The 13172-nt window shown below is 42.3% G+C and overlaps 1 protein-coding gene across 20 annotated transcripts in view; it reads right to left on the bottom strand.

Moving 5' to 3' along the window:
* Positions 1 to 13172, bottom strand: part of CDH18 (cadherin 18) — a 644661-nt gene that overhangs the window by 34978 nt on the left and 596511 nt on the right. For all 20 annotated transcript variants that reach the window (XM_045007543.1, XM_045007546.1, XM_045007537.1 and 17 more), the window contains one exon: positions 5586 to 5707. In XM_045007543.1, coding sequence (XP_044863478.1) covers positions 5586 to 5707 — 122 coding nt within the window. The remainder of the gene's footprint in view (positions 1 to 5585; positions 5708 to 13172) is intronic.

The raw sequence follows: 13172 nt of genomic DNA, 5'->3' as shown, positions 1-13172 counted from the left end.
GCTTTAAACTAGGTTCACCGGAGGAAGGAGAACAAAGCCCTGAGGTAAGTGGGGAAATGTCTCAGACCGAGAAAGCGGGACAATCAGCGAGTTATCTTAAGTGCCTATACACAAATGCAAGAAGCATGGGAAACAAGCAGGGAGAACTGGAAGTCTTGGCACAGCGAAGGAAATATGATGTGATTGGAATAACAAAGACTTGGTGGGATAACTCACATGACTGGAGTACTGTCATGGATGGATATAAACTGTTCAGGAAGGACAGGCAGGGCAGAAAAGGTGTGGGTGTTGCATTGTATGTAAGAGAGCACTATGACTGCTCAGAGATCCGGTATGAAACTGCAGAAAAACCTGAGAGTCTCTGGATTAAGATTAGAAGTGTGAGCAACAAGGGTGATGTTGTGGTGGGAGTCTGCTATAGACCACCAGACCAGGGGGATGAGGTGGACGAGGCTTTCTTCCGGCAACTAGCAGAAGTTACTAGATCGCAGGCCCTGGTTCTCATGGGAGACTTCAATCACCCTGATATCTGCTGGGAGAGCAATACAGCAGTGCACAGACAATCCAGGAAGTTTTTGGAAAGTGTAGGGGAAAATTTCCTGGTGCAAGTGCTGGAGGAACCAACTAGGGGCAGAGCTCTTCTTGACCTGCTGCTCACAAACAGAGAAGAGTTAGTAGGGGAAGCAAAAGTGGATGGGAACCTGGGAGGCAGTGACCATGAGATGGTCGAGTTCAGGATCCTGACACAAGGAAGAAAGGAGAGCAGCAGAATACAGACCCTGGACTTCAGAAAAGCAGACTTTGACTCCCTCAGGGAGCTGATGGGCAGGATCCCCTGGGAAAATAACATGATGGGGAAAGGAGTCCAGGAGAGCTGGCTGTATTTTAAAGAATCCTTATTGAGGTTGCAGGAAAAAAACATCCCGATGTGTAGGAAGAATAGTAAACATGGCAGGCGATCAGCTTGGCTTAACAGTGAAATCCTTGCTGATCTTAAACGCAAAAAAGAATCTTACAAGAAGTGGAAGATTGGACAAATGACCAGGGAGGAGTATAAAAATATTGCTCAGGCATGCAGGAGTGAAGTCAGAAAGGCCAAATCACACCTGGAGTTGCAGCTAGCAAGAGATGTTAAGAGTAACAAGAAGGGTTTCTTAAGGTATGTTAGCAACAAGAAGAAAATCAAGGAAAGTGTGGGCCTCTTACTGAATGAGGGAGGCAGCCTAGTGACAGAGGATGTGGGAAAAGCTAATGTACTCAATGCTTTTTTTGCCTCTGTCTTCACAAACAAGGTCAGCTCCCAGACTGCTGCACTGGGCAGCACAGTATGGGGAGAAGGTGACCAGCCCTCTGTGGAGAAAGAAGTGGTTCGGAACTATTTAGAAAAACTGGACGAGCACAAGTCCATGGGGCTGGATGCGCTGCACCCGAGGGTGCTAAAGGAGTTGGCGGATGTGATTGCAGAGCCATTGGCTATTATCTTTGAAAACTCATGGCGAACGGGGGAGGTCCCGGAAGACTGGAAAAAGACTAATGTAGTGCCCATCTTTAAAAAAGGGAAGGAGGAGGATCTGGGGAACTACAGGCCAGTCAGTCTCACCTCAGTCCCTGGAAAAATCATGGAGCAGGTCCTCAAGGACTTAATTCTGAAGCACTTAGAGGAGAGGAAAGTGATCAGGAACACTCAGCATGGATTCACCAAAGGCAAGTCATGCCTCACTAACCTAATTGCCTTCTATGAGGAGATAACTGGGTCTGTGGATGAGGGAAAAGCAGTGGATGTGCTATTTCTGGACTTTAGCAAAGCTTTTGATACAGTCTCCCACAGTATTCTTGCCAGCAAGTTAAAGAAGTATGGACTGGATGATTGGACTATAAGGTGGATAGAAAGCTGGCTAGATTGTCGGGCTGAACAGGTAGTCATCAACGGCTCCATGTCTAGTTGGCAGCCGGTTTCTAGTGGAATGCCCCAAGGGTTGGTCCTGGGGCTGGTTTTGTTCAATATCTTCATTAATGATCTGAGGATGGCGTGGACTGCACTCTCAGCAAGTTTGCAGATGACACTAAGCTGGGAGGAGTGGTAGATACGCTGGAGGGTAGGGCTAGGATACAGAGGGACCTAGACAAATTAGAGGATTGGGCCAAAAGAAATATGATGAGGTTCAACAAGGACAAGTGCAGAGTCCTGCACTTAGGACGGAAGAATCCCATGCACTGCTACAGACTAGGGACCGAATGGCTGGGCAGCAGTTCTGCAGAAAAGGACCTAGGGGTTACGGTGGACGAAAAGCTGAATATGAGTCAACAGTGTGCCCTTGTTGCCAAGAAGGCTAATGGCATTTTGGGTTGTATAAGTAGGGGCATTTCCAGCAGATCAAGGGATGTGATCATTCCCCTCTACTCAGCACTGGTGAGGCCTCATTTGGAGTACTGTGTCCAGTTTTGGGCCCCACACTACAAGAAGGATGTGGATAAATTGGAGAGAGTCCAGCGGAGGGCAACAAAAATGATTAGGGGGCTGGAGCACATGACTTATGAGGAGAGGCTGAGGGAACTGGGATTGTTTAGTCTGCAGAAGAGAAGAATGAGGGGGGATTTGATTTGATAGGTGCTTTCAACTACCTGAAAGCGGGTTCCAAAGGGGATGGATCTAGACTGTTCTCAGTGGTACTCGATGACAGAACAAGGAGTAATGGTCTCAAGTTGCAGTGGGGGAGGTTTAGGTTGGATATTAGGAAAACCTTTTTCACTAGGAGGGTGATGAAGCACTGGAATGGGTTACCTAGGGAGGTAGTAGAATCTCCTTCCTTAAAGTTTTTTAAGGTCAGGCTTGACAAAGCCCTGGCTGGGATGATTTAGTTGGGAATTGGTCCTGCTTTGAGCAGGGGGTTGGACTAGATGACCTCCTGAGGTCCCTTCCAACCCGGATATTCTATGATTCTATGATTCTAAGAAAGCTAATGTGCCAATTTATAAAAAGTGAAAAGGTCTCTCAGCATGATATCAGTCCCAGGCAAGATAATGTAGCAGCTGATATGGGACTCAAATGATAGAAAATTAAAGGAGTCTAATGTAATTAATGCAAATCAACAAGAATTTATGGAAAACAGATCCTGTCAAACTAATTTATCTTTTTTGATGAGATTACATGTTTGGTTGATAAAGGTAATAGTATTGATGAATATACTTAGACTTCTGGAAGGTGTTTGAGTTTGTACTCAAGAACACGTTCATTAAAAAAAACTAGAATGACATAAAATTAACATGCCACGCATAAAAAGAAAAAGAAAAAAAAAGAAAAAAAACTTGGCTAACTAATATGTCTCAAAATATAACTGAAATGGGGAATTGTCATCAAGCAGGTGTGCTTCCAGTGAGGTCCCCCAGGGATCAGATCTTGGTTCTATATTTAACATTTTTATCAATGACTTGAAATAAAATATAAAATCATCACTGATAAAGTGGACAGATGACACGGAAATGGGGGAGGGTAAATAATGAAGAAAACTGGTCACTGATTCAGAGCAATCAGGATCACTTGGTAAACTGAGCACAAGCAAACAACAGAAGTTTTAATGCAGCTAAATGTAAATGTATTAATGTAGGAAAAAAGATACAAAATTGGGATTTTATGTCAAGCTGGGAGTACCTTAAACCAAATATGTGTGGAGTCTAAGAATCTAAGAATTGAGGTTGCTTGATGCAATGAGTTCCTTAATGGGACTTATTGGTCATTCTCACCAATTGTGGCTAAGTCACAATAAATAAAAGAGATCAAATGATTTTAAATTATTCTGAACCATGATATCTATCTGAACCATCACACATTTTATCATAAGTAATGGTTAACTTATAATGTTACCCTCATCTTTCCTCCCCTCTTTCTTAATATTTGTCAAACTCAGTTGTTGCATCTTGTCTTCAATTACATGGTAAGCTCTTTGAGGAAAGGCCAATGACTACTTATGTGCACTTCCACAATACAAATAATTAATAACAGAAAGTGTGCAATACAGTTTTCCTAGTTTAAAAAAAACATTAGTAACAAGCATGCTGTTCCATCCTTTCATATTAAACTAGCGTGTTATAAAGTCCTTCCTATCGGTACTACTCCTGGATGTTAGATTGTAGTGTAGCAAGGGTCATGGCATCATTCACACCAGGGAACAATAGCTCTGGAGAGAAATATAATCCCAGTATACATCAGCAACAGATGTCAGTGTTGTCAGACATATTTGATCATTTAATGAATAACGTGCTCATAACTTTCCATTTACAGAACTTCCTTTTGAGAGTTTAAATCTTCATCAACGGGAATAATTTGCTGATTTAAAAAACTCAGCAAAGAAAACTCATAAACATTTCAGAGTTTGCCCTGTGCCATGTTATAACTCATTAAAATATACCTTGTCTTTAATTTACATCATTTAAAAATAAAAGCATTGCACTAGATACTACCTAGAAGTCAGAAAAGAAAGTCACATTATTTAGGAGAATTTCAAAATTTTTTTGTCGCCATTTAGTTTTGTTCAATTCTTCAGTCCCTCATGTTGTACTTTATTTGCTGTGGCTATTTCTTACATTGTAGATATGAATACCCTTACCCTTTCCTCAATGCACACATGAATTTTCATGTTTTTGATGTGAAAGCCATTATTGCTCAAAAAATGGACCCATTAAGAAAAAATGTGAGTACCCTTGTATTTTGAGTGTTTTTCATTTTGTTACAGATAACACTTTATCTCTAATAGCTGCTCAATATCTGCCTCAGATTGTATTGTAATCCATGGTGAAAAGTAATTACACCCTAACATCAATTTTAAGGCTGTCAAGCAAACTAGTGCTTAGTCAGCAGGAAGTGGTGGCGAACAGTGCAGAATACTCAAAGAGAGTGAAAGATGTGGAAATATGGTAAAGCCTAGGCACTGATGGAGCATACCAGCAATGGAAGTAGCAGTAGAGCAGTACTCTATTATTCAGCCTCAGTTTTAAAAGAAAAAAAAATGTCAGCCTCCTTTGTATTATGAATGTCTAATGTCATTTCACAGGACACCCATGCAGGGTTCATCCTGTTTGTAATCCTCACACAAACTGCTCTTTAGGACAACAAAATGTGCAAAGAAACACTATGGCAGCCATGTTGTATCTACCATTGTACAGAGCACCATGAAGGAATCTTGTACTGAGTGACAACTGCAGTGGGAGGGACATTGAATTTGCTTTGTACCATTGATGATGATTACTATAAACAAGATCATGGGTTTCCAATATATATTCATTTAACAGATGTGATTATGATTTTGACTATCTTGACTGAACACAGACATTTGATTTTTAACACTAACGTCACAAAAAATATTTTTAAAAAATCCCCAAAACACATTTCCCTCCACTATCACATTCAAAAGTCTGATCAAATACAAAGTATACAAAATATGGCATTCATTTATATATTTTTTGCCTATAAAAATATGATGCTCAAGTACTCATTGAATCAAAATTCTTTTGCATGCAACATTAACAGAAATAAAGCTCTTCTTTTGCCATACATTAGAGGAAAGAGAACCATGAGACCGATGGGTTACCTGCCCGGGCTTTGCATTCTCACAGACAACTACATCATATTCTCTGGCAAGCTCTGGAGGGTTGTCATTGACATCCAGGATTCTAATATCAACTGGAACATGGCTTAGCAGGCCAGGGTTGTCTGTAATACACACAAAAAATGGATTCAGTCATTTGACAGTTTTAATACACACTCTAAAGCCTTAGTTTAAATGAAATATCTTACAATCACGATTTGTCAGAGGCTCCAGCTACTACAATAGAACTTTCAGTAAAGATAATTTTATAAAGATCCTATTTGCTGAGTCTCATTAACATTTTGAAAAATGAAAAATGAATAGACAGGCACAGCATGAATACTAAATCGCTATTTTGTCATATCAAAAAAAATTACAAGTTACTCAGGAACTGAAGTGGGAGAAAGTTGTCAGAGTTTATTGGATGGTGTCACACTGTATGCCAAGAAATGATCAATTGGCTTCACAATTAACCTGAAAGTGTCACTGCAGTGTTGAACAAATCTACATTTAAATATAGTACTTTTGTTTTCCTCCGTCCCTCAAAGATTTCAGGGTATGAAAATAAAATACTGAAGTGATAAGAGAAGAAAAAAACAAGCAAACATATTTAAGCCATTTTGTCAAACTGGGCTCCAGATTCCGTGCACGATATTTCACAGCTGCAGATTATATAAATATAATAAAGTCAGCCTTGATGCTGTTTCATTGAAGTCAATGGGAGTTATGCAATTGGCTTTAAACGTGCATATAACCATATAAACAGTGATAAAATAATTAACAATAAAGGCTTAAATTGTTTAGGTTTAAAAAAAAACAAAAACAGAGTTTATTCTACCAGATTAGGTCTGTCTCTGATTTAAAAAAAAAACACCCCCCCTCAAAGTACAATAAACAGACTTGTTTCAATTAACAGTTTTACATGATGGAATGGGAAGGAAATGCATGTTTCCTTGATCTGTACACATATTCTCTCATTCTCATTACCTTACATTGGCTTTTTATATTTTATTGTATAAATTTTATGTAAAGAACCTTTTATAATTAGCATTCTTCATTATAATATACTCAGCTCCTGTAACAATATTTCTTCCAAAAAAATTTCAATATGCATCTCAGAAAAGAAGAAAAAAATCTTTCCTAACTGGTTAAAAACGTAGACCCTTTGCTGAAAATTGTGCACTTCATTTTTATATCCTCCACTGGAACCTAACTAGCAGTAAAAGATATCGGGATCCACTATTTCAGGCACTGTATGGATGTAAGTTGCTTGTCACTGCCACAGAGAACTGTGTGTGTGTGTGTGTGTGTGTGTGTGTGTGTGTGTGTGTGTGTGTGTGTGTGTGTGTGTGTGTGTGTGTGTGTGTGTGTGTGTGTGTGTGTGTGTGTGTGTGTGTGTGTACATACCCAGCACACCATAGCTGGAGAGTTTTTTGCAGCAGTACCCATTGGAGATCACACACGAGACCTGCACATCCTTGTGGCACCTGAGAGTATATCAGGGTGGCGGCACCCTACCCCACCCTCAGTTTCTTCACACCAGAAAATGGCAAAACAAGACTGAGATGCAGAGGAGACATGGGGGTGGGTTGTGGAATATATGAGGGCAACAACATCTGAAAGAACAACAGTTAAAATACATATAACCATTTTTTCTTCAAGTGGTTGCACACGTGTATTCCACTCAGGTGATTCACAAGCAGTACTATTAGGAGGTGGAGCTCAGAGTCTGCAATATGTGACTGCAACATGGTCTTCTCAAAATTTGCATCAGCTCTCAAAGAAGTTATGATGGTGTAAGGATGAGTGAAGGTTTGCACCAAGAACCAAGTGGCAGCCCTACAAATGTCCAGTAGGAGGACATCCTTTTGAAAAGCCACTGAAGTAGTCTGAGCTCTCACTAAATGAACCAATAGTGTATGTGGAGGATGGGTATCCGTTACTCCCATGAGCCATGATAATACAAGAAGCAATCCATCTAGAAATTGCGTGGTAACTGCTTGACCTCTAAGTTTGTCAGCATAAGTAACAAATAGCCAATGGGACATCTTAAAAGGCTTAGTCCTATCAGGATGAAAGGTTCATGCCCTCTTTACATCCAAAGTATGTAGATGTTCTTTGTCCTTATTTGAATGTGATTTTTTTGGAGGAAAGAATGAAATGCAAATGAAAGGCAGATACCACTTGTGGCAAAGCACCTCCTTCATCTCGCCAGACTTAGCACTTCCCCCTCTGGTGGTGGGGGTCTGGGGTAAATCAGCCCCACTCTGGGCAGTGTTTGCCTTCCCTCTTCTGTGTTCCTTTGGCTCTATTTTCAGGGTAGGCCTCATGGCTGGCCTAATGGGTGATCTTCCACCAAACAAAAAGGAAACAGTCTCACAAACTCAAAACAAAGGGGGATTCCATTCCCTGCCTTCTCACTGGGGCAGGGTGTTGTCTTGTCATTTGCCCCTTGGTGTGAGTCCTTCACTTACCAGAAACTCAGGTTTTGATGCTTCCCCTACGGGAAGGAGCACAGCCTCTCACCCTGGAGAAGCTTATTTCCCTGCTGCCACTAGCCTGGCAGGAGCTTGTCTCTCTTTTCTCCCCTTTTCTCTCCCCAGAGGAGGGGTTTTTAAAGGCCTCGGGCAGCCCTTAATTGGATTCAGGTGTCCCCAATTGACCTGATGTAACCCCTTCTCAGCTTGTAGGAAAAAGGGCCTTTAACATTCTAGGGCTAACATATCATACTTCCAATACTCTCAGCCATCCTGCCTGACCTTGTCACACATTTTAGTTACGAACTTTGGATCTGGTCTCAAAACTTCATACTTTTCAAAAATACTGTGCATGGTGGTTCTCCCATGACAGCCTGAAGATCACCCATTCTTCTGGATGATATAATAGCAAGTATGTCTCCTGACACAGGTGAGGCAAAAAACAGATAGCCCTAAGCTAAAATGGTGGGCCCATTAAATCAGCTAATTCAATGTGAAGTTCCCAAGTGAGCAACGGATCTTTTCTGGGGAAAAAAGTCAAACACTCCCTTTTAAAATCTAAGGGTATGTCTACACTGCAATGTAAACCCAGGGTTTGAACTCAGACTGAAGTCTAATCCCCCTTCCATCGATACAGAAATCACGCTAACCCAGGGCTTGGACCTAGGGTCCCTGGACCTCAGGTGAACCATCCAAGACTGAATCAAGCTGGGACCATAGTTCAAGCCCTATTGTTTTGCAGTGTAGACACAGCCCAACTGGACTTGTGCTCTGGGAGTCCACCAAAATATCCCACAATTCCATGGGTCAACTTTCTTTGTCCTATGGACAGTCAAGTTTGGTGCATGGTTAAGTTTTCCCACATGGCACCACAAACAAAAATTTAGAGCAGCCACATTTTGGAAGAGTACTAGGAAGCTTTGGATATGGGTGGTTGGACTCGGGCCCAGATAATGCAGTGTAGATGTTGAAGCCCTGGGTTGGGACCCATGGTTCAACACTTCCTAACCTGAGGTTCCAAATGAGTTTAAATGCTCCAAGCCCTAAGTTAACAAACCGAGGGTCTGCTAACTTGAGTTCTACTATCCTGGGCTTACATCGGAATATAGGCATATGCTGGAGACCATTAGATTTGAAAAAAAAAAAAAAGGATGTTCCCTGAATGGGAAGGTGAATTGATGAAATCGCTAAGTGAACTCTCTGGGAGTTTAGGGGAAATCTCAAGGATTTGAGATGTAACAGGTACTCTAAAAGTCCTGAATCTTAGCTTCTGATGGAGGCATGCTGTGGAGAGTGGAAATCATTTCCACCTAGTTCAATAGGTGGATCTACTGTTTTCTACTATTAAGTAATATCTCCTGAAATGACACTGAACTGTCCTTCTCTGGCTGAGCTAACCACTCAACAACAGCCATACCATCAGGTGAAGACTGTTGGGGTGAGGGTGTAACATCCATCTGTGTTGCTGGGTGAGTAGGCCTGGAAGAAGAGGAGGCAGAGCCTAGAGGTTGAAATGAGAGGTTGTGAAAATCCAAGAAGAAAGGTGCTGGTTAATGAGCCTGGACTGTAACCCACTTGGGAACATAACTGACTGCATTTCTTGTTGTCTTTTGTTGCAAATAGATCAACTGATGGAATACCCAGGCACGAAAGATGATTGTAAGCACATTGTTCTTCAGGGACCACTGATGATTTTGAAAAAATCTCCTGCTGAGATGATTGGCCAACTGGTTCTGGGCACTCAGTAAGTGTGCAGCAAAGAGAGTAATTCCTTTCTTGATGCAAAACTACAGTTTCATCTCTTCTTGACAAATCTGATCAGACAGCACGCCTCTTTGTCTGTTTAGGTAGCATGTTTGTATTGTCAGTCAATATCTGAACGACAAGCCCTTGATGTGAGGGAGAAAAGCTGGGCAATGTTTAGGAATTGTCTGGAATGTGGGGAAATTGATACAAAGGGTCGCTTTGTGTTCTTTCCATAATGCTTGGGTTCGCAAACCCCTTAGGTGAGTGTCCAAGCCTACCAGGGACACATCAGTAATGATTGTCTTAGAGGGAAGAGAATGAGAAAGTGGAACGTCCCTGGATATATTATTTTGATCCACCCACCACACTAACAGTGCTATGACCACAGAAGGTACACAGACCAACTTGTCTAAGGCTATCTGTTCAGTCAATAGACTGATTTTAGCCACACTTGGTGAATGCACAGGCAAAGCCTGGCATGTTGGGTCATGTAAATCCATGAGGCTATGTTGCCTAGTAACCTTAGAGACGTCAAGACTATGGTGGTGAGATGTGACTTGAGAGACATAGTATGGTCTGAAATCTCTCCTGAGGGGGAAAAGCAGCTGAATTAGTACAACTGAGTGGGGGCCCAATAAACTCTATTTTCTATGTTGGGACTAATGTCAATTTTGCTTTGTTCAGCATAAGTCCCAGACAGTCAAAGAGGTTAAGAATGTGCTTGATGTAGTGGAGAAGCTGGTATTTGGATGTGCCTTGAACCAACTAATTATCCAGGTAATTTACATCTTCCATTACTCATCAGAATATCCCAGTTCCACAGTGCTAAGGACCCATCTGTCTGTTATTATAGATTTACAAGCACTGAAGAAATGGTAAAATCTGTCCCCAAATGGGGGGAGATGGAAGGAAGATTACTGCTGTCCTTGAGAAAGAAGTCAAACGGGCTGCTTCCCTACAGCTGACTAAAGGCAAGCTGGTTGTGTTGACCTAGCATTAGAGGACTTGTTGCTTTGCAATTTATGCTTCCTCTTTGAGAAATGAGGTTACCTTAATGGATAGAAAGGTTGCCTGTAATATTGCTGTTGGTAAGGATGCTGTTGTTGAGGTCTGCATTGGTGCCTCTTGATGGCTGGGATATAGACCTCTAATGAATGAGAAGTAGCTCAACAGTCTTTAAAAGAATGTAAAGTCTCATTAGCTCTGTCTGAAAACAAACACCTACCATCAAACAGACTGTCTTTTATAGTTTGTTGCATGTCTGTTGCTATACCCAAGTTCTGTAATCAGGAAGCTTTTCTCATTGTTATTACAGATGCTATCACCACAGAAGAAGCATCAGCTGCAGCAAATGCAGATTGGAGACCCATCTTGGCCACTATGTAACTTTCTGGCAGGAAATACTTCACTTCCTCCTGGTAATTTATCACTAAACCTGGATATTGCATTCCAGTTTACACAGTCACATGCAGCTCACAGTGCTTGCTGATTTGATATATGCATCTGGAGAAAGGAGGGGGAATATTTTTTTCTCCCAAATAAATCTTGTGCCCTACTTTTTGTGGGTAGATTTAAATCTCCCCAAACATGATCTTTCATTGGCAGGCATCACTACTGAAAATTCAGGGCAGAATGGGAAAATGAGACCTAAGACTTTCCCACGGCTGACACAGCATGTCCTGGTGTCAAAGTGGGTACTGGAGAAGGCACCCTGCCCTCAATATACTTCTTAGCTAGTACTGACAGTCTCTGCACCAGAGTTGAAGAGATAGAGTCAGTACTGCAAGAGATGTCAAAAATGCATGGACTTGTGCTCTACAGGATGTGTCTGGAACAGAGAAGCAAGGCAAATTATTTTGCTGCCTCATAGACCTGTGGGGTTGTCAGTATTAATGATGTCAGCACTGAAACAGCATGCACTGGTTCTGGACTCAACAGCCATCTTGTAGATAATACACTGAGTCAACAGCACAGTACTGATCATGGTATTGGACTCAGTAGCTATCCTGAAGATTGTACCAGAGTTGACAGGATGGTACAAATATCATTCCACTGCAGTACCAGACAAAACATCCTTCCTACAGATGGCACCAGAGTTGATGACATGGTACCCATATCCTGCTGCTGCAGTACCAGGAAGATGTATACATGGCCCAGCTCTATCATGGGTACCTGAAGAGCCCAGTGATGTTTTGAGTTCTCTTTCAAGGAAGACAAGCTTAAGTGTCCACTTTTGGGGAGGCCCTGAAGAAGAAGATTGCCCCCTCTTCCTCTGTGGAGAAGAATGCAAGTCCAGGGGTCTGCCAGACAACTTGCAGACTTCATGTAAATGGAAGGTCTGCTATCTCAGGGTTTGAACCCAGGCTGGAGAGTCCCAGGTCAGCTGCCACTTCCTGGTCTCCACCCACTAGGTACTAAAGTGGGTGGGCTGAGAAGCTACTAGGGCTACAGCCCCAGCCAAGGGACCACCCATGGGCGCTCTGATTGGAGGATCACTCAACTCCACCGATTGGCCCAACTCTGCTATTTAAGCCAAGAGCAGGAACAGGAAGTCTGTCAGAGCCACCCAGTGTTTTTTCTATTGTGGATGCATTGGATTGTGCTTGTGCCTGTCCCCTGCACTCAACCCGGTTCCTGACTCCTGCTCTGCTCCTGCCTCCCACTTCACCACCACCTACTTTGCTCCTGTTCCCACTGGGCTCCTGCTTGATCCTTGCTTCTCCTCCTGTCCTTACACCTTCCCTTCCATCTTCAGTAACTCTGACCCCGGCCCCCAACTTCTGAGTCTGACTCCAGCTTGACCCTTGGCTCTAGTATTTAGCATCTGATTTCGACTCTGACCCTGAATTTTGATTCCTGGTTCTGACTCTGGCTTGGCCCCTGGTTCTGATAACTGGCAATTGACTCTGGTGCTGACCCTTGTCTTCATTCCCCAACCTGGACACCTGTTATGCCCACTAGACCTGACTCCCACTCTGACTATTATGCCAAACAGTCTATATGCTGGTTCATAACAGCAGGACACTCATGTGAAGGCCCCAGGGCTGAGGCAGGCCTCACCTGCTCCATAGGTGGTGTTTGAGGTGTGGGTCTCTGTAAAGCTGCATTCTTTTCTAAAAAGAGTGGTAGATACTGCACCTCTCAATGTGCTCCTGAGTGAGGGTCAAAAAGGTAGAATGTATGACGGTGACGATTCAGGATAGACACTTACATGATGGGAAGTGCTCAAAGCCTAGTGAGCACTTCATGCCACCAGTGCATAGCACTAAAATATTAAAAACAAAATTTAAAGTAAAAAATAAAATAAAAACCTAAACAACAGTTACCAACTGCTAACTATTTATAGATAAGGTAGAAGGCTAAGCTG

Source organism: Mauremys mutica, chromosome 2 (genome assembly GCF_020497125.1).
Source record: "Mauremys mutica isolate MM-2020 ecotype Southern chromosome 2, ASM2049712v1, whole genome shotgun sequence".
NCBI lineage: Eukaryota > Metazoa > Chordata > Testudines > Geoemydidae > Mauremys > Mauremys mutica.
This window is presented reverse-complemented; position numbering and strand designations above follow the sequence as displayed.